This window comes from Schistocerca gregaria, chromosome X, assembly GCF_023897955.1.
Source record: "Schistocerca gregaria isolate iqSchGreg1 chromosome X, iqSchGreg1.2, whole genome shotgun sequence".
In the NCBI taxonomy this organism is placed as follows: domain Eukaryota; kingdom Metazoa; phylum Arthropoda; class Insecta; order Orthoptera; family Acrididae; genus Schistocerca; species Schistocerca gregaria.
Genome location: NC_064931.1, coordinates 613,672,856 through 613,697,593, shown reverse-complemented (window position 1 = coordinate 613,697,593; position 24,738 = coordinate 613,672,856). Strand labels below are relative to the sequence as shown.

The 24,738-nt window shown below is 33.1% G+C and overlaps 1 protein-coding gene across 50 annotated transcripts in view; it reads left to right on the top strand.

Moving 5' to 3' along the window:
* The window catches only part of LOC126299121 (twitchin), a 484,418-nt gene that overhangs the window by 197,002 nt on the left and 262,678 nt on the right, over positions 1 to 24,738 (top strand). For 22 of the 50 annotated variants that reach the window (XM_049990870.1, XM_049990869.1, XM_049990868.1 and 19 more), the window contains 6 exons: positions 2,263 to 2,472; positions 11,903 to 11,941; positions 15,342 to 15,489; positions 17,838 to 17,902; positions 18,019 to 18,196; positions 20,801 to 20,937. In XM_049990870.1, coding sequence (XP_049846827.1) covers positions 2,263 to 2,472; positions 11,903 to 11,941; positions 15,342 to 15,489; positions 17,838 to 17,902; positions 18,019 to 18,196; positions 20,801 to 20,937 — 777 coding nt within the window. Of the gene's footprint in view, positions 1 to 2,262; positions 2,473 to 9,746; positions 9,792 to 10,268; positions 10,308 to 11,902; positions 11,942 to 15,341; positions 15,490 to 17,837; positions 17,903 to 18,018; positions 18,197 to 20,800; positions 20,938 to 24,738 lie in introns of all 50 variants that reach the window. The other 28 variants (XM_049990871.1, XM_049990863.1, XM_049990867.1 and 25 more) reach the window with 2 other exon arrangements.

Below are 24,738 nucleotides of genomic sequence, written 5' to 3'. Positions count from 1 at the left end.
TGAGAGTCTGTTTGAAAGGAGACTGTGTACTATTTGCAGTCAGTCACACGAAAGTATCTTATGTTGGCTTTAATTTATTCACTGTGATACTGTAGTTGTGTGGGTCTGCATTTCAATAAACATTTGCAGAAACTATTTTCTGAACAGCTATCTTTTCTTCTCATCAGTAAGAGTGTGACTCGTTTCAGAACATGCAGTACTTAATGATGTGTGTTCTATAATACAACAGTTATTCTGAAACCAGTTATGCTCTATTGGATGATATAAAGGTAACAATTTGAAAAATAGTTTTTCTATGTGTCCAAATACCTTATTTTAAACAGATATTGTGTATCCTATGGATAATGCCTTGCATTTCTATTCACACAAAATGATTAGGCATTTTTCAGTAGCATACTTATTGCTGAATAAAATGCTGAACAACTACCTTTCTTCCCCATCAGTAAGAGCATAACTGATTTCAGAACATGCAGTACCTAGTGATAGGCATTTTGTAACAGAACACTTCTGAAACAAGCTATGCTCTAATGGATGATACAATAAAAGTAACTGTTTGAATAGTAGTTTTGCTGTATGTCCAGATATCATATGTTGTGCAGATGCTATGTACCCTGTGGATAAATTTCCATGTAAGTTTTGATAATGCTCGTTACTTTTTTTGTACAAAATTTTTATGTATTTCCCAATAGCCTAATTATTGCAGAATAAAATGAATGTTAGGCAAGCTTAGATGTAAAAGATGAGTGTTATAATCATGAAGACAGTTGGCTGACAGCAACAGAAACACCTTAAAACTAATTTCATAAGGCCACTTTTTCTTACTTATAGGCATTAGCATGACAGCTCTGCCTTGAATGGCCTTAGGTGCTTTTATTGTAGTAGAATAATTGCTAGTCACACCTACTGATATTCATACATTTCTCTTTTTTACATGTTGCAAATGTCTATATCATTTTGTGTTGAATGAATTGACTGTCCTTAAATGAAAGATTCAGTTTATTCTGTTACAGTATATGTACTGATAGAAAAGCTAGATTCAAAGATTCCTTTATCTATTAATTGGGATAAGTAATGTAACATCCAACAGCCTGGAATATATCTCATGAGGGAGAACAAAATGCCAGTTTGAAAATGTGCAACCTGTTTCTCACATGGTCTTTATTTTAGACATGCTATTTGTTTGCTCTGTACAGGGCAGCTAAATATAGCTTCATGTTGTGTGAGGGCTGTTACATCACAGCATTCCCTCACAGAGCACATGCTTAGACCTACTTAAGTGCACTACCTGCTTCAAGCAAGACAGTGCCTTCTTATAATCATTTCTATCAAATTAAACATAGTAAAATATTTTGATATTTTATTGTTACAAAAAATACACCATACTTCACTCACAGTACAGTATTTATTATTTGACAGGCAGTGAATACCAGCAACAGTAAAGGAGGATTTGCAATGCATAACTTATGTGTCTCACATTTCATATGATCTATGTTACTTTTAGCTCGTTATATATTTAAACATATAAATGTAGTCACACTTCTTGTCTAATTCTTTAGTCATGTGACTCTGTGTGGTTATACTTAGTTCTGCTTTAAAGAAAAGGTAGTTGTGTAAAATATCATTTTAAATTATAGGTGACTGTTGACTGCACGATTTATTCAGAAGCAGGTGTTTAGACTCATATCTGATGTTCATCTCATGCCCATTCTATTTATACCATCTTAGTTTTGAAACACTTCATACTTCTTTACTCTCACTGTTCCCTCAGCTATTTAATTCTTCTGCCTTGAAAGCAGAGCCAGTTGGCATCCATTGAAAGAGCCTGTTCCCACCATGACTCCGTTGCAATCTCCCATGAGAAGGGAATTGTGTAGAGGGAAACTTATAAATAATCTCCCAGACTGTCAGGCTGATGAGATCTGCCTGCTCAGCTCTGTCTAGGAGCTGGCTGGCTCACAACACGATTAGACATGGTTGGAAGTGGTTGAGTGTGCTTGCTATCTCTCGGAAAGTTTGAAGTGGTAATAGGGACAGTGTGCTATACTTGAGATGTGCAGTTGATTGGAATTTAAAACAAAATGGTGAGTAAAATTAAAGAAATCATCAATTCATGAGTGTTGTGATATAGTGCCACATAGTTTCAAGAACTCCCTTCTGTTACTGGTGGGCAGTGTGATATTGATAGGGAAGTGATGGATATGAAGTAATTACTTTCAGTTAGGACAGCCTGTGTTTGACATAAAATATTTATCTCATTATCAGCCTGTGGACAAGTCTAAACCAGGAATGAAAGTTCCTGAGATTAAAGCTCCTGAGGGTCCCAAGATTGAAGTGATCCGAGAGAAAACACCAACACGAACAGATAGCAGAAAAGGCTCCCTTGCACCAGGATCTGGGCCCCCAAGCCGCCGAGGCTCTCTTATTCCACCAGAAGACCAACAACGAAGGCCAAGTCTCATTATCAGTGATGAGGTAAGTGTCTTTATGTGTCTCTCTGGAATTGTGTGTAGCAACGTTTTTGGTAGTATGCAGGGTAAAATTTGCCAATGCTCTTTGTTGTACCTTTACAGATCATTGCTAGGTACACTATTTCAGAAGCTGTAGTAGCTGTAGAGAACATAAAAATTGTACTGTGATGTCCTCACAAGTAGGATTGGTTTTGAGTGCATGCTGGAGTTGCAGGAACATACAGTTAATGCACATCTAACAAATTAATGCAAGTTCTACTAAATATAGAGTGAAATTAGCTCTACAAAGGAACTCGGATGCTTGAAAAGAGGAGTAATAGGAAAATAAACTTCTGTTTCACCTCTGCAGAAACACCAATAATGTTCTAGTCTCATTAGTACCACGACAAAGAAAGTTAACAATATACAACCATGAAATAATTTATTACAACTGGAGACCTGTCTCATTTATTTCAAAATCACAGCTCTGACAGCCCATTAGTACAGATAGTTGACTTGAATGAAACAAGGTTTCTTAAAATTTTTCAATAGATTCATGGAAGTTTTGATTCGCTTTCACATGCCTATGCATTCATGTCCTGAGATTTATGTTAGCAGCAGGCAGATGGATAAAATATTTTAAACTAGTATTATATATAATTACAGTTATCAAATAATTAAGAACATAGGTGGAACATCATAGCTAGAAGTAAACTTTCTGTACATAGTTGTTTTTTTTTTTTTTTTTTTTTTTTTTTTTGCAACTATGTACAATATTATCCAGGAATTGCTATCAGAAACAGAAGAAGTTTGTGGTTTTACATATAAAAAGGAAAAGTAGTAAATATTCTTAAGGATAAAGTAATTTTTGTACAGCTGTTGTGGAGTGGAGACATTTATGCAACACTCTGTAGCTTTATATGTTTCCATGAATTCTTTCATTTATTTAGTAGCAGTTGTGACCTGTGCCGTTGCATCTCAACCATCTTTTGGATAATTATTTATTGCTCTCATTACTTTTGAATGATAATTAATGTACATATAGAATTATGATCAGTAATCATAGATGTTTTTAGTGATTGAAATTCAGAGACTGTCAGTCACTGATATTTACCTTGTGTCAGTGCAGTTTACTGAAGTTTCTTTTCTTTTAAATGTTGCCAAAATTCTTAGTGTATACTAAACCTTTCATACATATCTAGTACTTAAAACGTGGATAAAATGTAAACTGGAACATAAATAGCTTTTTCATTCTTATCCTCATGAAAGACTTATTAAAACTTTCGCTACTTCATTTTATTTCCACAGTTCATTTCAGTTACTTAAAGTGTCTAATATATACACTTAGTTGCAGTTTAAATATCACATAAAAATAAGTTCTCTTCCAAACAATTTTATTCAATTTATCCAACAAATATTTATGATAACAAAGAGCCTCCCATGTTTTATACAGATTATGAAGCCATAGCAAGCCTTCCCAAACTTTTATGGATGATTGACGGCTTATTGTTCTTACTATTTTGAATTTTTAATATTTATAATTGTCAAATAAATAATGAAAATCCATACATAGGGCATGAAGGGATACAAGAACAAGTACAAAGAGCTTTACAATCTGTACGAGATTTGTCTATGCTATTGAGAAGAAACTGTTAAATTTCTGCAATTAAGTAATTGCCTTCTTGTTAAAAGTATGCTGCTCATCACTGTGACTATATCCATGTAATGAGTAGTGACCTGCCTCTCCTACTGTTATATTGATTTTGCTTTGAGGTTTGTGCAATTATTTCCCATAAAGGTGTCCTTTTGTGTGCATACTTCTTAAATTACTAATACTTTTCTTTAAATACAAGATGGTTTTTAAGATTGCAGACCTATCTTTTAAATGTATTCCATATACCAGATGTTAAACTGGGTCCTAAGTGTATAATTGTACAAAAATATTTTGATTAATAATGACTGAAATTCAGTTGATAAAAATAGTAAATGTAATAAAAAACTTTTAATTTATCTGATAAATGCTATCTGGGATATAAATGTTTAAATAATGTTAATGATTCTGGATGGTTTAACATGTAAAAGTCTTCTTTAGGGGATACAATGTTATTAGATGTCTTTCACACAATTTTTTCCTTAGACAAAATTTTATTTCAATTTTGTACACAATCATTGTGAGAACACATTTTTATCTTGCTTAACTAGCAATATAATTGTAAAACTTGTAAACCATTTTAATGACTTCTATGCAAGTGGGACATTACAGCCTAATTAAAAAAATCTTATAAAAAAATCATCATTCAGAAAAGATATGAAATTAAGACTGAAATAGTTCTAATTTGCATTCAGAGATTGATTCTGATGATTACAAAACTATTTTTTTATCGAGTTATTTATAGTGTTTCAGACATAATTTAGATTGGTTTTGTCATGTTTAATGTATAAATATTATTAACTCGTAATCTTTTAACTACGTGTAATATCTATTATTTCCATAATTTTCATTTCATTTCCAGTGACAAGACCAAAAGAGAGATATTTTCTCTATTTTTGTTCTTTTTTATTACATATCTAGTGGCTGAGTAGCTGCACAACAGTTTTTGGGTGCATATTTAGAATAAATAAAATGTGTAAGCTTTTAGTTTTCCCAGGAATGGTTTATTTCTTTGTTAGTCTGTAAAAATCAGATTTAAATAAGGACGTTTTCTTATAATAATTGGAATGTGACCTGACCCGCAATCAATTTTCCTCCATTTTGGAGTACCAACCAATAAATGTATAAATAAATGCTGAATAGCTATACCTGTGTTGAATAAACATCAAATGAAGATACCACTACTTAGTGGTGTGTTTTATGACACATTTAAAGAGCAAAAAAACATCACAATTCTTTTTCACTTTGATAACCAATGGAACCAACAGAAAAAAATGAAATCAATTCTTTATTATCAATTTGTATGTTTCCACTCAGGATGGCTTGCAGAAATAGATACAAATAGATTTATGGCTGCCGCAGGACATGAATAATACACAATTGAATCCAAAATTGTAGCAGCAGACTAATTAAAATCATAATGTGGGAAGAGATGATGCGACTCACCACAGTTTAATTTTATAAAGTAATTAAAGTACTTCATCGTCACTTTTCCTAAGATACAGTTATTTTTCTCTCCCTTTTATTTGGCTTTAGCTCTTTAAAAATTCATCCAAGTATTGTTTTTGCTCTTGTGATATGAAATCAGATTCAAGAAAAGTTATATTTCAGTCTATAAAGTAACTACTAGTAACCATTGGAATGCACAAATAAACAAGTTATATGGTGTTGTCCCTTAATATGTGAAGAGAGAGAATTCATAATAGCTCTGATACTAATTAATTTCTAATTAACTAGTATAAAATAAAATAATGAGTCAGCAGGTATTCAAGATAATAAAAGACAGAGTTGGTTATCATATTTTCACAGTTGGATCCAATGATAAGGAAAAAATTACTAATACGGACAATGTGTAAAAGTAAATTATCCTATTTACCGTAGATAGCCCCCTCATAGAATGAATGAAAAATGTAGAAATAGACAATACTTATAAGTAAATTACTTTCTTTTTCCTCTAATTTTGGCTGTTTGTTTGAATTAGTTCATACTGAAAGGGCTTCAGTCACAATTTTTGAGAAAATGACTTGTTGCTGGAATAATATTCCTTGGGACTAACCTAACATCCTATGATGAAAGGGCCTCTCATCCAGTGCTCATAAAGCAGAGTAATTGATACATGAATTGTATTTTTACATGGAGAAAAGGTCTCAGTACATCCCTGAGGCCTTTTCTGTGTATACCAGAGGCAACATGAAGACTTATGCCGCACATATTTACTTTCTCTATTTCCACTGTTTCTTGTAGGGAGCTTGACATAAAGTTTAAAGAGAGATTGAGAAATCAATCTTGTGGGAAGAAAATGAGATGAGATTTACATAAGAGAAGGGGGACTTGCATATGAATTACAAGGATATTGTAGTCAGGGCTCATTTTCTCTTTTTTTTCTTTTCTTTTTTTTTTAAAAAAAAAGCTTTCTGGAAATTTTATAAAAAGACTTGCCTGTCAGAAGAAAGTGCTGAAAGAAGTGTCCTCAACACAAAAAGAGACACTTTAACAGCAACAGCGTCAGGCACTTTGTTTATGATTCAAAGTTTCCTGGTTGCATTGTTATCCCAATACTACATTGATGATATGATCAAACTTACTTTCTGTGTGGCTCAAGCAGGATAATCTTTTCCTAGAGTACCCATTAGTGTAGCATACATGACAGCATGTTTCCCAATAAAATCTGCCAAGCTGAGAGATTCAGTAAAACTGCTTTGTTATATACTATACCAATTTTATGATGAATTTTCTGCATGTCCAGTGAGTGAAATTTACATGACTAGAGTTTTTCCACAAAAACTCAAAAAGGATTACAGTCGATAGGTTCAGCACCTATGAATCTCAAAGACTGTGTTGATATTGGAAGGAGTTACTGATGAAATTATGTTTTTAAAGCTTTGTTTAACTATAGCACATGAAAATAGCATTGTGATTTCTTTCATACTCATTGCCAGTCTGTATGGTCTACTACTCCTGGAGCTCAGTATTTTTCTGTGTATTCTGGTTGAAATATAGGCAAAAAATACTTAACTGCATCAAAATATTTCATGCCATGGAGAAAGGCCACCACTATTTTGTGTTTATTTCATCACCCACTCCACAGGACAGTCTGAAAAGTTTGCAACCTAACAAAGAAATGAAATTTTTGTTCAAATGTATCTTTATTTTTCAACATGATCTCCTTGTAAGTCTATACACTTTTTCCAGTGATGCTCCCATCTATTTAACCCATCCAAATAATGATTGATCTCTTTCTTTGCAAATAGTTGTTTATGTATGTGATGGCCTCTCTGTTTGATGAAAATTTCTATCCTCCAACCTAAACTTTTAGCTGAAGGTACAGAAAAAAAGTCACATGGGGCTAGATCTAGTGAGTAAGGAGGGTGGTCAAGCAATTGAAACTGTAGTTCATGGATTTTTGCCATGGCAGCTGCTGAGGTGTGAGATGGCACAGAGTGAGTAATCGTGGCACCAACCCTGCAGCCAGCTTTCTCATCCTTAATTTTCCAATCAATATGTGCAACACGTTCCTTAGATATGCTCATAGCCTCTGCTATCTCTCTGACCTTAATCTGGCAATACTATTTGGTGAACATGAGTCATGTTACTGTCAATAGTTCCAGTTTTTGGTCGCCCTGAACATTCATCATAAACCAAACTGGTATGGCCATGTTTAAATTCAGCTGCCCAAAATTTCATGGTGGTAACTGATGGTGCAGAGTCCCTGTAAACAGTGGCCAACTTGTGTTTAAGTTGATTGGAGTATTGCTTTTCAAAAACAAAAATCTAATGGAAGCTCGACAATAGATTTTTTTTAAATTTTCACAAAAACACGTGCATCTACTCTCTTAAACGACTGTCAAGCAACAACTGCATGTCCAAAATTACTGAAATTTTAGTGAGTGCCCTACTAGACATGCACAAAGAATTCCTCAACTTTTGTTGCTACTTTCATGTTGAAGTCACAAACTTTTCAGACTATCTTTATAATCTAATGCTTGAATGTCAAGCAATGTTACTGAATAATAATTCTTAAGAGATGTTTAAAGAGTATTAAACTTTTTTGTGTTACCTAAAAGTCACTCAGCTGGACTGAGACCCTTTCATGATTGATTCATTTGTTTCATTCAGTGTTCTAAATGGTTGATCCATCCTCCTCTGCTACATTTTTGACCTGTCACTCCTATATTTTTCAAATTACTACATACATGTGACAGTACTGATAATGTGACCACAGCCAAAGCCAACTGAAAAATACAAGAATGCTTAGTAAACTTTTCATTTAGGTAATGATGTGTTTAATAATGCTGACTCCTTCACATAATACTGCCATGTTTATTATTTTATACAGATTGCTTGATGGTGACAGCAGAAGCTCATTATCTCTGAAATATGCAATATGTCACTCTTTCAGTGTTCTTGATCATATTAAAGTTTTCAGTCCAATATTCTACTTTATCATATGTTTATGTTATCTCCTACATGGCATAACTCACCAGAGAAACAATGCAGAATTTGTTATTCTGATTGTTGCAGGTTCTTCGAATTAAGGCATAAGGCACAGCAGTCTGTTTGTCATTTTAGTTGCTATGTCTTTATTAGTTTTTCTACTTTTTCAGGTAAATCTCATTGGAGTAGATCATTTCCTGGGAAAAGTTCTTAAAGCATTACATATATATTTTTGCTGTTGTCATAATTACAGTTGTTTTGTTCTAGGAATTTGGAGTGTTGCTGTAGAGGACTGAAATTTTACCAAAGTTGACATATTTTAAATAACTCTGCTGTTGTCATATATGTTTCAGTTATGTCTGTAGATAGAGTGAAACATTCAGAAGACTCATATAAATAGCAGAAATCTTATGCGTACAGTATAGATTCAGTAGATTGCAGCAGGTACACTACTGGGAACTGAACTGTGAATGTGGGTTGTCGAGTAATGAGAAGCCTTCCTCACTTTTTCAAATGTCTATTTATAACACCAAAATCATTGATAGTAATTATTCCAAGAATCAGCAGATCATGCTTAACTGATATTTTTCAATCACTGTGAGAGTTTGAAGAAGAAGAGTAATGAAATGAAATAAAATAGAAGTTTTAAGCTTGAAAATAAATCAAATCAGATGTTGTGTAAAATTAAAATTTTCCATTCTCAAAATTCTCTTTCCAATATATGAAATAATATATTAGTTCTAACTGTAATGTGCAAAACAGTGAACTATTCTTTATTTATTATTCACTGTTTAATTTCTATCCTTTGTGTAGAAACACATTTCACCAGCGTGCTTTTTTTGTCAAGATAACCAAAAAGTAAGGTTTTCTCATAAACCTCTGTCTGGTCTTCAAATACAAAGAGGCTATGCCCATTGACTTCATTTCTCAATAGAAGCAACTTTATTGTTGCTCTCTGTGGACATTTAATACCAGAGTGAGTCTTGATTAAAATGGTTTAAAGTGATTGCCAGATCAGTGATATGAATGATACCAACGCTTCATGTGGGCAGTGAAAAAGATTACTGATTATCAATGTCAATAAAATTTCTTGAGGACATCTAGATATACAGTGGAGAATCATGAATCTACACATTTCTGTGATTATTACTGATAGGTTGTATACTTATTCTGCTGGGAGATGACATTTTACTGAAGTAAAGTTTTACTTTTAGGAAAATAGAAAATTACGCCCTGGTGAAGTCCTTGAGGAGAAAAAGGTGAGAGACAACTATAGTAACCACTGGTCACCTATCTCTGTTCTACAGTGTTTGTTCACCATGTTTTATGTTATCATTGCAGCCCAATATTTTGCTTCATTGCTTTGTTTCTTCACTTTATTTTAATTCATGTTTCTTTTTTATGTAAATGCATCCCAGCAATTGTTGCAGATTTTATTTCTTCTACAGTATGTTTTTCAGAAATTTATTTGCAAATGGCTACAGGTTTAATTTCATAGCTGAAAACACCAGTTTTCTTTATTTGCATTTGCTTTTGTTTCAGTATCTTTTTGTTTCTACAGGGTTTGCTGCTTCAATTTCTTTATACTGACTGCATTATCTATTATTTACTTTTATTTGTCTGCAAATCCCTTCCCTGAACTGCTGTGTGAGGCTTACAAATCACACTGGGAGCATCCATCCCTCGCTTTCTTGTATTGTTCGTACACTGCTCTCAATTACATTGTTTTTCTACAGGTTGGAAAATTGCGGCCTGGTGAGGTTTTAGATTCAAAGGTGAGACTCCTGTAGAGCTGGCACAAAGCTGACCTCTTCTTTGGTTTCATATCTTCCTGCATTATCGATTATGACTTTTTGTAACATATTATCAGTTGGTGAGCTCAATATTCTGAGTGCAATAAAAGAAGTGAAACAAGCAAAAAATAAGTATCTAATAGATATCCATGAAGTGTTATGTAATGAAGAATTCGCTATCTACAATGAAATTGTTGACTATCTCATATGTTATTCTTTTTTTTTCTTTTTTTCTTTTTCCCACAATGTTACATTACCCTAAATGAAACATTAAACACATTATATTTTTCGCTTATATTACTACTTCAGTTAGTAATCAAAAGGTTGATAATTATGGCTCTCAATTGTCACTCTGCATTTTAAAATATAAAATCATTGCAGAATACATCATAAGAAGATATGTGCCACACTACTGAAGCTGTGATTAATAACGTGCACATTACATATTCTGATGCAGTGTTTTATATACAAAATACAAAACATTCAACACAGCAGTTGACTTCAACTATTGAATTTCCTGTCCTCCATCTCTCTTCATGCTCCCCCCCACCCCCACCCTGTTTCTCCAAACTTGCTGACTATCTGCCTTCTGCCTTCATTACATCATGTCTCAAAATGCTGACTGGTTGTAGAATTAAATATCCAGATCATTTTTATACTCCAGTTATCAATGTCTATTTACTTGTTGGATCTATTTTCATTTACTAAGGAGAAATTTTTTCATTGTATATTTTCAAAAGTAGAATCTTAGCCCTTTCTACTTACAACAAGTAGTTGTTCCCTCATATCGTAAATGTATCATATGTTAACAGTTTTTCCATGCAGGTTATTTGGGATACATTAATTTTGAGGACTCAAGTATTTAAATTTTTTATAATCAATTGAACCAGAACTTTATTTTCTGTTTCCTGTAAATATCTTGAAGCTTTTATGTTTATAAATGTTCATGATTACTTATTATGTCAGAATATCTTGCAGACATTATTGAGTGATGTAGTTCATTTCTTGAGTTATTGCTCTCAAACACTGATGCCTGAAAGGAAGCCCTCCCTTTCCCAAGTGTTACGTGCATCTCAATATCTGGTGAAATAACTGGAGCAGTTTAGAATACGATGCATCATTACAGCACATTTCATGGATGACATATTAAAGGTGAACAGTTACTGTAACAGTTGCAGGAAATGCCAAAGAGAGTGTAAGATTTTTGCTGTGATCGGTTTGCTTTGTGCTAGAGAAATCTCTGATCCCACCTGCATTGTGGATTCCTTGTGACATTTCTACCATGGACTGAGTGGTGTGTTCATAATATTTGTTTATTTTGTCTTTTATTTATTTGTTTATTTTTATTATTCATTTTATGTTTTTAAGTTTTGTTTTACCTCCAGCCTTTGGTTCAAAATTTCATTGATTATTATTTTATGATTTCAGTGAGTGATTTATTTTTAACAGCTTGCTTCCTATATGTGTTTTATTTACTTTTGTTTCTTTTGAAATGTTTCTTATTTTTAATTTACAATTATTTTATTTACTTCTTCTTTTCATTCCTTTTCTTTTGTTTCCATTTTTGAACATAACAGAGGAAAGGTTCTCGTCCTGGGGTACTGGAAGAAAAACAGGTTAGATGACTGTGGGTCATAAAGGCTCAATGTGTTATTTTTGTTGATTGATTGTCTAGAGAAAGAAAGATACCATAAGTGTCCAATAAAGTATGGTTCTTGCATCTTCATAGTGGGATAGTAAAAGGGGGACTGCAGCAGATATTAATGCATTCATTCATTCTCTGTGTTCAACAACTACAGAAGATATTTCAAAATATACTAGATAGTATACTATTTAGATAAATACTCATAAATGTGTCTGATCTGTGTTTTAAATTGACAAGTACATTACATACTATTACTTATTAAGCTTTACGCTTCATTTCAAAGTCATAATTAATGTGTAAATTTATAAGATCTTTTACACATGCAAAGAAACTTCTACCACAAAACATAAAATCTCTCTCTCTCTCTCTCTCTCTCTCTCTCTCTCTCTCTCTCTCTCTCTCTCTCTCTCTCTCTCTTTGACTTAAAAAAGTGACGTTCATTTCCCAAAACTTCTGTTTATATTGTGAACAATAGATCTGTTTATGTGTACACTATAGTGGTATACATTATGAGCTGTTACATTTATTTGATTTTGCCAAAGTGTAGATTATAGGTGAGATAGATATGTAATTTATAACTGACAGATCAGTATAAAGACACATATATGTTCCTCTAGCTGTCACAACGTAAGTGTACATGTTTGTGTGTGTGTGTGTGTGTGTGTGTGTGTGTGTGTGTGTGTGTGTGTGTGTGTGTGTGTGTTTTCCTTCTCTAGCTTGTCTAAGTATTTTTCTCAAAGTGAGCAGAGTTTTCATTCCATTTTATGTATGCTTCTTGAAGACTCAACACCTCTGCTATTCAGTGAGTGGTCTTCTTTACTCTTTAGATATTTACATTCTGTCAGAAATTTTCTATATATTTACAACTTACTTTATAAAATCTTGGGCCTATCAGACTTTTGTGGTACACTTCTATTTGGGATGTAACTATCAAGCTCAGTTGAAGTGCTATTAGATATCTAGGGCATTCATTAAAATTTCACAGCTATGCCATTTAATATCATCAAATCATCAGGCTACCTTCCATTCAGAAGGCTGTTGCATGTAGTGACTGCTGTATTTACTTGTAAATAATAGATTTCAGCTACCAGTCATCCTTTTTAAATTTTATTGGTAGATCTAGATTTCAGCCAGAAACTAGCCATTCTCAATGCACTATCATTTTTTATCAATCCATGTAATACCTGTTGGTCAGGGTTCACCCACAGTTCATTCAATGAACTATGGATGAAGCCCAACCAACAGGCGTTTCATGCATTGATCAAAAATGATAGTGCATTGAGAATACCTAGTTTGTTGCTGAAATCTAGATCTGCCAATAAAATTTAAAAAGGACAACTGGTAGCTGAAGTCTATTATTTACAAATCATCAAATCAATTTAATTTAAAGTAAGCACCAAAATTATTTCCAAAAAATGTCACTTCTCTCGTAGACTATCTGTAGAAGGTAATTTCTCTCAAAAAATAAATTCATCATTCCTTTTTTATTTCCACACTGAAACAGAAATTGAAGCTGCGTGCAAGATCGTATGAACAAAAAACATTATCTAGGGTGGGCTCAATTTAAGGGAGATAATTGACCAAGTACTGGTTAGATATGTCCCTAGTAGACCAGTCCATGAAGAGAGGGGTTGTTTGTGGAGTTATTTCCTCACTGGCCATGTCAGTTGATGCTACATCACAATTTTCATTTGTTCCTTCCAACATTTTATGTAATCAAATCTTAATGAATAGCATGGCCAATTCTTTACACTATAATAAAGAAATATAAGGATGTAAGTCCTTTATCAGTGTATACTTACTTGTATACATGTCAGATGTGGAATATGTAGGTATCTGTACAACATTATGTGCACAAGTTATTAGAGATAACCTGCTCAATGGGTTATCCTTCACAAAGATTAAGTGAACCAGATTGATTATCGCATAAGAAAGAATTATAAAATATTTATGTCAAATACAATGTGTGACAAAGAATTTGAGTCTCATTTCTCAGAAAACCGAATGATATCTGACATGACAAAGGCACACACAAAATAGCATTGGTATCCCACTCTTATATAATAAAAAGGTGCCTCTGTAATTGGATCGAAGAGACAGTTGTGTAGATACAAGGAGACACTGAAGGCCTTCTATTGTTGTTAATTTGCCTAGAGTTCCCCCTTTCCTTTATAATCTGATCTGATTGTGTTCAAACTGAATGTTTGTACTCCCAATCAGACATGTCCTGTGTGAAACTATAGTAAATATATGTATAAATACAGTTAAGAGATCCTTGATATACTGTATTTGCACAGTGTGTGGTTTACAGACTACACTTCCTGATTTACTGATACCACAATTTCCTGAAAACATATTTCTGTCATTAAACAGTTCACATATAATTACATTTTGGTGAATTCTAGTACACAGTTGTGTGGTTGATAATGCTCTGATGACATATTTTTTTACATTTAATTATGAGAAACATTGTAGCCTCTGATAACAACTTAGACACTGCTTGGCTTCATTACCTGTATTCAAAGACAATATTTTGCGTTATTATTATTAACAATGTGTTTGACTTTTGTAGGAACAGTAGTAGAAAACTCATAATTTAAAGTCTGATATAGGATAACAATTTGGTTAATTATGTAGATATTATTTGGTATCAGTATAGCAAAGTACAAAAAATTAAAGGTGCAAGAGCCATACTTTGTTCTTAAATTATATCTTTCATAGTATCTTAGACTGTCGAGTCTGAAGGTGTTTCTTCTCTCTAACTTGTGTAGGAAGATCATGTTCTTCATATGTTTGTAGAATAGAGCAAGGATTAAAAATGTGTTGCTTTCCAAACTATTAATTAACTCAGTTTAATCATATGTTTCTACTCATTCTTTTTTTAGTCACAAAATTCTCATTTTATTTGACATTGTGTTATACTTAAAAACTTATTTAATTTCCTTTAATCTTTCAATTTTTTATTTGTTGTTAATTTTCACCAGTTTTACTGTGACTAATTTTTTTGTTTATCTAACTTACACAAAGAAATTTCCTGGTGTTTTGAATGTGTTTCTGTGTCTCACATCTTCTGCCATAAACTTTTTGTACCATTAATTCATTATCATTTTGTAACATGAATGTTATCTTAATATACAGCAGTATGTGATGGTCAGAAATTTCTAACTTCAATAAATAATTTATTTTTAAAATACTATCTCAATTTGCATTTTCATCTTCAGACAAATTTTGAATCATTTAATTTCTTTTGATCATATTTCATTTAATGTTCCACAAAAGAATTACAGAAATGTATTTATTGATTTTTTATTCAAATATTGTGAGTCATAATTGATAAGAATGTTCTAAGCATTGTGGCTCTGCTGCTATAGCGTAGAAGACCAAGTGGTGATATGAGACGTCCAAGTGTGGCGGAACTAGGTGAAATGATTGATAAGCCATCAACACCTCTGCGAGCTACAGGAAGTCCAGGACCTCCTGTTATTGTTGACGTGCAGGAGAGCTACTCTGCTGTTGAAGGTATCTGAATTGGTTTACCATTTACAATTGCTTTTTTTGTATGCTGTTCCTTCTGTCTTGTACGTGTAACTGAGTAGTCAGTTAAAGAAATAACTACACACTATAGTCATATCAAGTGCTGTAAGCTTGACATGTCACCATTGTTAGAAACTAACAATAGAGCCTAGAAAGTATGTACCTATTGTTGCATAACAGAGTGTTAGTTTCAACACTATTCATCATTTATTTTCTACAAGGATAATTAAGTAAAAATGTGTTTACGGTAATGTGTGTAAGAGCAAAAATGGGCAGTAGTGTTTCACTTGCGTGATTATATGTAGTCTAATTTTGTATTATTTCCTTTATTGTATATTTTTGTCAGTTCTTGGCAGGGAGGGGGGAAGGGGGGGGGCAGGGGGTCCATACCCCAAACACCTAAATGAAATTACACACTATCTAGTTTCCATCTAGTGAAAATGACAGCTATTTTTATTTTCAATCATATAACGAAAAAGAAATTTTCACTAATGATAGTCAGGAAGGCCAATGGTAGATTTAAACTGGCTGTATATCTGTAGCACTGTGGGCTATTGCCCATCCCTATTTTAGCCAATACAGTTGTTGGCCTTGCTTGAGCTCAGTTTTTGAATTTAATGTAAGTGCTGTCATTTATTGTTTTTATGTTGTGTGCTGTTATGAGAGTTCCTAATTATGGATAGGTTTGTAAGAAGAAAGAAGAGGAAAGCTGAATTTTATTTGTATGGTAGCTTTATGGTAAGTTAAAAATGTGTACACACTACTATAAGAGCTTATTACCTTTCTATCTATAGCAGCACTGGAGTTGTTATTTGGAGGCTGGCAGAATTTTGGTTGTGCAGTATTTCAGTATTTCACAAGGCAGTGAAGCAGTAAATATATTACAAATAACATCAAGTTAAAATCAGTGCATAATAATACTCGTGGATTTATCTGTGTCACCCAAATGGTAGTGGTTGCATTTCTTTAAAATATTTGCTCAATATTCTATCATTAGCAGCCTAAATGACAAAATATCACCCAATCTACTCATCTAGGTGGTACTCAAATATGAAAAACAGATTTGATATAAAACAATGAGAAGGAGTTTGTGGAGAGTGAGAGGAGTATGTAGTGACGGTACATTCTATAGTTAGTTTATAAGAGATTTTTTTCAGTGGGCTTTTTGAATTTGTCTGAGTCGACTGCACTCTGCATGCCTCCATCCCTCCCCCTTTTTTCAAATATCTATTTACGCAGTTGTGATACTATAATAACTGAAGCCAGCAATTCCATGCACAATTAAGCATTGCAATATACATGCATTCATGCACTATTAGATGACTAAACATGCACAATTAAAGAAAAAACATGCAATGTCAGAATTCAGTCTTTTGTTGTGGTGCATTTTATTTATTTTTTAAACAATGTATAAAACCAGTTTTCCAAATAACTGTTGACTTGGGGTGGCTCTGCATGTTGAGCCACTGAGCTAGCAATCTTTGTATTCCAGAGGTGAAGTGGTTTAGGGAAATGCCAGGGTTGGTCCCATACTACAGGCCACAACCAATTCCTTCCAAATACCTTTCTTTCCTAACAGATTCCAATTCCCTTAAAGATGCAGCCCATTTGCTTAAATAAATGAGTCGTATTGAAGGTGAGCCAAGCATCTTTTTGGAGACGTGTGGCACTAAAAGCCATATGATAAATAAATAATAATCCAAATTCTCCTCATTTAGGCTCATTCATTTGCCTGCCAGGGGATTCTTTAATTCAAAAAATGATCTTTCTTACATTCTAAGAAATGGCAGATTCACACTTAAATGAGGAAATTTTTGAAAGTGTAATGTTGAATAATTCCAAGTCCTTTGCACTTTCACCCCTACAAATTGTTCTAGCTTCTTTGCTGAAGAAAGATATATTTATTCCAATTGCCGTGCACGTAATAATCATGGCCTCACAAAAAATTTGTGCTCAAACATTCCGTATCACTTTCTAAGTTCAAATCCTGACTGAAAGAAAGGGAGCATAAAATGACTGGGAGTGAAAAGGAGAATGGAGCATGAACGCTTCTTAATGGTTTGCCAAAAAACACCATTCCTAAGTAACAAGATCAATTCTCCACTTGTCAAAAATTCTGAGAGATGGAGTACATGTTCAGTGTGACTTGTACAAACTCTGTACTAGTAAACTTAAGACATATTATAAACTTTTTATATGTTTTATTTATTCATTATATTCACATTTTTCTTATCTCAGTAACTGTGCACTTTCTACATATATGTAATTATTTCGTCTGGCTAAATAAGACATTGCTGTAAACATGGAGTAATGTTTCCATTTGGTTCTTTCAGATCAAACGGGTTATATCACTATTGGTGTTGAAGGAAATCCAGCACCCACCTTCAAATTCTACAAGGTACTTACAGTAATGAGTTACTATTAGTTGCCATTCATATGTAATGTTGATGAATGAAGTATGCTATCTTTAGTCTATACTGCAAATATTCTGAGACATTTTTAATATTTTTTTAGGGAATGACAGAACTCTTGTACATAGAAGGAGGTCGGTTTAAATTTGTAACTGATGGAGAGACTAATTCGATAACTCTCTGTATAAGGAAGGTGAAACCTAATGATGAAGGAAAGTACAAAGTTGTTGTTAGTAATGAACATGGAGAAGATTCAGCAGAAATGCAGTTGTATGTGTCAGGTAAGTCCTATTTTAAGACTTTTAATAAATGTAACATGAGATAACAATTTTCAGTTGTAACTTATAATCCGTCCATGGAAGGTGCAAACTAAAACAATGGAAAAGAAATTAGAACACTTGTGGAGAATAGGTAAGTTTACTTAAAGTAGCAACTGAAGGAGTCAATTGTAGCTCTAAATATTTAGTAGAAAACATAGTTGGTAGAATACAGCCCTTGATAGACACTGATATTATCAAAATATAGACTACATCAGTGAATTCTAAAGCTGGAGTAGAAACAATGAAAACACCTGATGTGAAGATAGAGGCTACAGTTTACAAGAAAACTACTTGCTAGTAATTCTGCTGTCTGTCCATGATAATATGAAAAGCACACAAATTTTGATAGTTCTATTAAAATGCGCAGATGGAATAATCATAAATAGTGTGCTTTTCACCCCTAAGGTTTCTCATATGTTATCCATGTGTGTGAAACTTATTTTCCTGTCATTATAAACTTATTAATCATTGACTACTTCTCACATCCAGTTCTCTCTTTATTGTGTGCTTTGTGTCATTTATATTTTCCTTTCCACTTCTCTGTAAAAATAATTTTTTGCTGACCTAGTGTTCCACATTCTCATTGCATATATAAATGGCTTCACTTTCTGGCTGTCAGTAACATGAACTTGGAGACTCATAATCCTGCCTTCTCATATACTTGTTTTTTTTTTTTTTTTTTTTTTTTTTTTTTTTTTTTTTTTTTTTTTGTACTTCCTGACATTTTAATTCACGAGCTGTATTCTTTGTTTGGAAGAACACATTTTGCAACTCTGCAACCAAAGGCAGTCATTGGATATATGTATATCATAGCTAAGTTTGGATTTAATAATACTGATCTGAGCTGTAGGAGTTTTCACACTTGAGTAAAGAAAATTAATGATTTCTGGGATATATATTTTGGTTCCTCTCAGAAAGATACTGATTTTCAATCTTTTAGACTTTGAATTGATTAATGTCTCAACCAATATTTTAAAAGCACATTTTTGAGAATCCAACTTTTTCAATGCAAGTAGTCCTGTTTCTTAGCATGTTACATTTCTCCACTGTATTATAGCTTATCTCCCTTGACTTGGATGAACTCTTTAACACTGTAACAGAATTTCCCATTTAAGGGATAGGTGGGTGTTTCTTGAACTGGTACAGAGATAATGCTGAAACCTTGTTTCTGTTATGTTTATATGTAATGTGCAATAATGAAAGTCAAGCATCAACTTAATCTACATAATATTTTTGTTTATCTGTCTTTCTAGAAAAGGGATGTGTGTTTCGTTCAATGACCCCTCCAAGAGAAAATTCTTTGTTTCGATTTATTTATTTATGTAATGTTGCAAATGAAAAATCATCAAATGTAAATGAACATTTATAAGGAGTCAGTTCCTCTGTTTTTGGAGGTAGGAATTGAACAGCTCAATTCAGATGGGGTGGTACTTCTCTTGAGGATTATATGTACAAAGGGCATAAAAATTAGATAGAACCACTGAATAGCACACATTGTCGCTTTAGACAATCAGCAGGTGAAGATATGTGAAATACCTGATGCCATAGACATATCAGAAGAAACAATATGGAATTTTATATGTGGAGGATTAACAATGAGAAAGGTTTGTGCAAGAAGCATAGCATAGGTGTTGGTAACTGATCAAAAGTAAATACAGAAATGAGTTTCTGAGCATTCTACAGATTATTTTAAAAGACTTCAACTCATTTCATCAACCCATTTGCTGTTCTGGATAAAATATAAGTCCATCACTTCTTGCCAGAAATGAAACAGCACTGAAAACACTCAATGGGAGGTAGTGGCTGTGCACCAAAAAAGGCAATGTTGATTTTATCTGCTGGAAAATTTACCTCCAGTGTTTTCTTGAATGCAAAACGGATTCTTCTCACTGATTACCTTGCAAAGGATATAAAAGTAATTGGGAAACATGCTAGTCCATATGACCAATTGGACCAAATAATGCTTTAAAAATCTCCTAGATTATAACATAAAAAAATCCACCTCCCACCAATAAAATGCATGTGTCCACAAAGGAGCTTTTGTGATGTGGAAAAGGAGATTTGAAACACAAATTGTTGAAAATGTTCTGTCATCAGATTAAGCACCAGATGATATCAGCCAGCTTGACATACATAGAAACTCCTGATCGGAAAATGTTTTCACTCATCTTAAACAGTTACAAAAGCCATAAAAGGATACTGTGTAGCTCTTACATATTGCATTTTGTGGATGCTATCTACTCTCAGGAGAAATTATTTCCTTTAGTGACAGTCAGGATAACTAAAGTCATACCACACTAATTAATTTTTACGTGACAGGGATGACACTTTCAACTCTATTTAGAGATCTTATTTTATTTGCAATCAATTTTGGTGTTACATTACACCATCTTCAATACTGGGTTGTACATCACATAGAAGGTACAAAAAGTCAATATCCAATGTGGTGAACCTTCCTTCTCATTGTGGAGTTAATTGCAACAGCACATTGATGACACTGTGCCAGTTAATCTTAGTAGCGTCATTTTTAACGCTGTAAAATATCCTGTCTGGTATTCATTACAGATGCCAGTGGAATGGACTTCCGTGCTATGTTAAAGAAGCGTAAATATGCAAAGTGGGGAAAAGAGAAAGAAGAACCTGACTGGGGAGATCTAAAGGAAGTAGAAAAGGAAGTACCTAAACTAAAGAAAGTCGAAAAGGTAATGATCCTGTTTCAAAATAGTGTATTTTATGCATACTCCCTGAACATATAAAATATATATCTATTCCTTAATTTCTGTATCATGTTGATGAAGTTAACTGCTTTAGAGTCTTTGATTTGAAACTACAGAACTTACTACAAATGATACTATCCATCTGAAATATTACGTTTTTTTTTTTTTTTTTTTTTTTTTTTTTTTTTAAATATTTCTGTGTATCACTGTTTCCAAACTTGTCTAACTAATAAAATTGGCTTCAAAATATGACTATTAGCAGGGTTTCATACAAGAAGATACTGAATTACACAGTTGATTTTATTTTTACAGTAAACATTGTCTACAAAAATATTTAACTCAGCCACATGACTGTGTGTGTGTGTGTGTGTGTGTGTGTGTGTGTGTGTGTGTGTGTGTGTGTGTGTGTGTGCGCGCACATGCACATGTATGTATACATGCATGTGCAAGCACACATACTGATGATCATGATATAATTTTATTTGCCTCTTCTTCTCAATAGTAAGTAATCTTGGTAAAATTTCAGATTCTTCTTTGGATTCTACATTCACAGTACAAATATATTACTTGTCAGTTGATGTGAGTGGTTGATTCCAGACTGATGAAGGGCAGACAGGGGAGACAGGTTGGTTTGAAGATGAGGAATCTGGGTGCATTGTAATCAAAGTGGATGGCCAAGAAGTGGCCAGAGTACCAGCTGCTAAGAAAGGCGTTTCATATTGGAGCTGGTTGAAGGTAGCTGATAATGGCTTAAAAGAGTTAATTGAACAGTACCTTTTCTTGTCACCTTCCCCTCACTTTGTCTATTATTCAATGCAGTTTTATTTCTCAGATTACCTTGTCCATTTGATTTGTAGCAAGAAAGAAATAAAGAAAGAAAAATTGTAAATAGCAAGTAAGGATGAGTCTCCAGCACTTGCTCAACAACTGATCCTGGTGATACTTATACTCACTCAGTGACAGCAATCACAATTATGCATATGTTGGAGCCCATCATCAAAACTATGCACTCCTAAACTGTCATACTATCATGAATATCATGTCATATAAAGTGCTGCACCTTTGTATGCATTTAGCAGAATATCTTAAAAATTTCAGTTTCTGAAGTGTAGGTTTGGTATTACTTGTGTATAGTTGCTGATCTGGGAAGCTTTTACTCTTCAGGGAAATCATTCTTGACAGATGTGTGCATATTCTTGAACTAAGTTTTTCATGAAACTGATTGTGTAGTTGGTCATCGTAACTGCTTCACTGAATTACATATTTTTATGGAGCACATGCCAGCCTCTAAATATTATTTTTAGACATGTCATTGTGACTCACTCTGTTCAAGGAAAAGGAATTAAGGATGAGATACTAGTGCTGATTATCAAATACTTATTGTACTATTGTGTTGTTTCTCTATTCAGACTGTATGCTTCAGTAACAATTTCAAGAAACATGTACTTTCCATTGTTAGCCGTTCATATTTGAGTGCAATTTCTATTTTTAGAGTAATAATATCAATGAAGATTTTCTATTAGTCTCTGTGAACAGAAGTAATGTGTTACTAATCAGAGTCTGCAGGCTTAATTAAATTATATTTACTTCCACTTATAAAGGGCATCTCTTAAAGTACATTTTTATCAAGATGTCTGCAGATGATTTGAATGTTTTAAAATTTGTGTGCACTGAGTAGGTTTTAGCAATATAATGTGAGAAAAAGTTTTATGATCAAACACTCACATCTACAGACACAGTGCCCAATGTATTCATCTGTATTACAAAGAAAGTTATGACACTGACACTATGACACTGATTAGTGTAATGCTGATTGACAATATATTTTTTGCTTTGTATTCTGTTAAAACTTAACACAGTTTTAAAATTAATGTTAGAAGACTTATAAGTCAGGGTTTCCCCTCATATTAACGTTGTTGATATTATTATGGATATAGAATGGAATCCGTGTACAAAAGTTTGTAAATGGGTGTGTGTGTGTGTGTGTGTGTGTGTGTGTGTGTGTGTGTGTGTGGAGTGAATTCAAATGTGCCTCCAGTTAATCTGCAGATAATTACTAAATGTAGTGCGAACAATAAAATAATGTGATTTTGTTTCTATGTTTAATTGTTACTGTTGCAACAAATGTTTGAAATTAATTTAGTAAGATTAATAATTTTTTTTTTAGTTTCAGTTTTCAGCGATGAGACTGTTTGGCCCAAAACAAGCTGTGAAATTACATTTATTGTGCCTCTAATTAAGTTGTACAAGAGTGTTATTCAGTTTTACTGTGGTATTGTCTTCAAGCCAATGTTCTTTTTCAAACTGATATGAATACAATTAGTATTGCATTATTACTAGTACTGTGCCCCTTCAGTCTCTCTGTCGCTTTTTTCTTCTTCTCTGTGTGAGCAGCTGAAAATTTTATTATTATATTGTCTAGGATGAGGACTTAACTCAGTTGGTACGAGCTGGCAGGCGGCTGTCACTAGCTGAGCTAATTCCCGACTGGCCTACACTCCATTCCGTTGCTGTAAGAAGGGCAGAGGTCTGACGTTAAATCAGCCAAATATTTCTCTTATATTTTTGTTCTTCATTCCAGCTCTTTCTTTTTCTATGGGCGATGCTTCTTCATACTGTATGGCTTTCTCTATTTTGCTAAGTAATTTTTCATTGTCTTCACTGTTAACATTCTGAGAATGATACTCTTCGGTTGTCATCATCTCTAATGTAAACAAAAATTTGTTGACTGTTTTCTAACCATTATTTTAAATATACGTATATTGCTGGAGGCTCATCTTTATTACTATGCTTCATATCATGATTGCTCTGGGAAATAATGAAATGAGATTAAAATGCATTGATCCATCATAATATATCCTTATTTTCCTACCCAGTCCATTACTAAGATTTATAATTGAACCTAATATAAAATTGTAACAAAATGATTAATTAATTGTAAAATTGTTGAAAGACATTTAAATTCAGTCAATAATTTGAGTGGCAAAAAGATTTATATTCAGCATGTTATACCAAATAAAAACCAGTTTTTAATAACAACTTTCTTTAATGTCTATATAAATTTGCATGTTTGCAGTCTGTTCATAATGAGAACCACAAACTAATAGTGCAATACAGCAAAATAAAGAGACTGATAGTATCTCTATAATATTTGATGATATCAAAATATCAACAGAATTTTGGGTGCAAACTCAGAATGATAATTTTCACCCAACTAAACATTAAAATTACAAAACTCAATGTGGATGTAATAGGCTCACATAATGATGAAAATGGCATTTATGGCATAAAAATCACATAATGCTGTATATGGTAGTAACACAAATATTGAAGCTGACAGACATTTTCTTTTTTATGTACTTTTCTCATTTCCTCAGCTTTTAGCTTTTGATTTCTGTTAAACACAATGTGGTATGTAGGTATCCATTCATAGTGTTTCATTATGAGAAGACTGCACTATAAAACACATATTTAAAAGAAAACAAGCAGAAAACAATAAATGAAACCTACAGAGTGTGAATTACTTTTGCTTATAAATGTGTTTTACAAGAAGTAGTCAGTTTATCAACACTAGCAATGTTTCAGTGTTGATCCCATATAAATTGTGATTGGTTGTTAAAACACTTTTCATCATAATATAATTCTTAAATGTGATGAAAGGCTTCTGTGGACCTCCAATATGATCTGATACAGGTTCACTTTATTTATTGTTTGATATTCATACAATAAAGTTGTCTGTGTTGTAGTAAAATATTCACATGATATATGACATTTGGCTGTTTATTA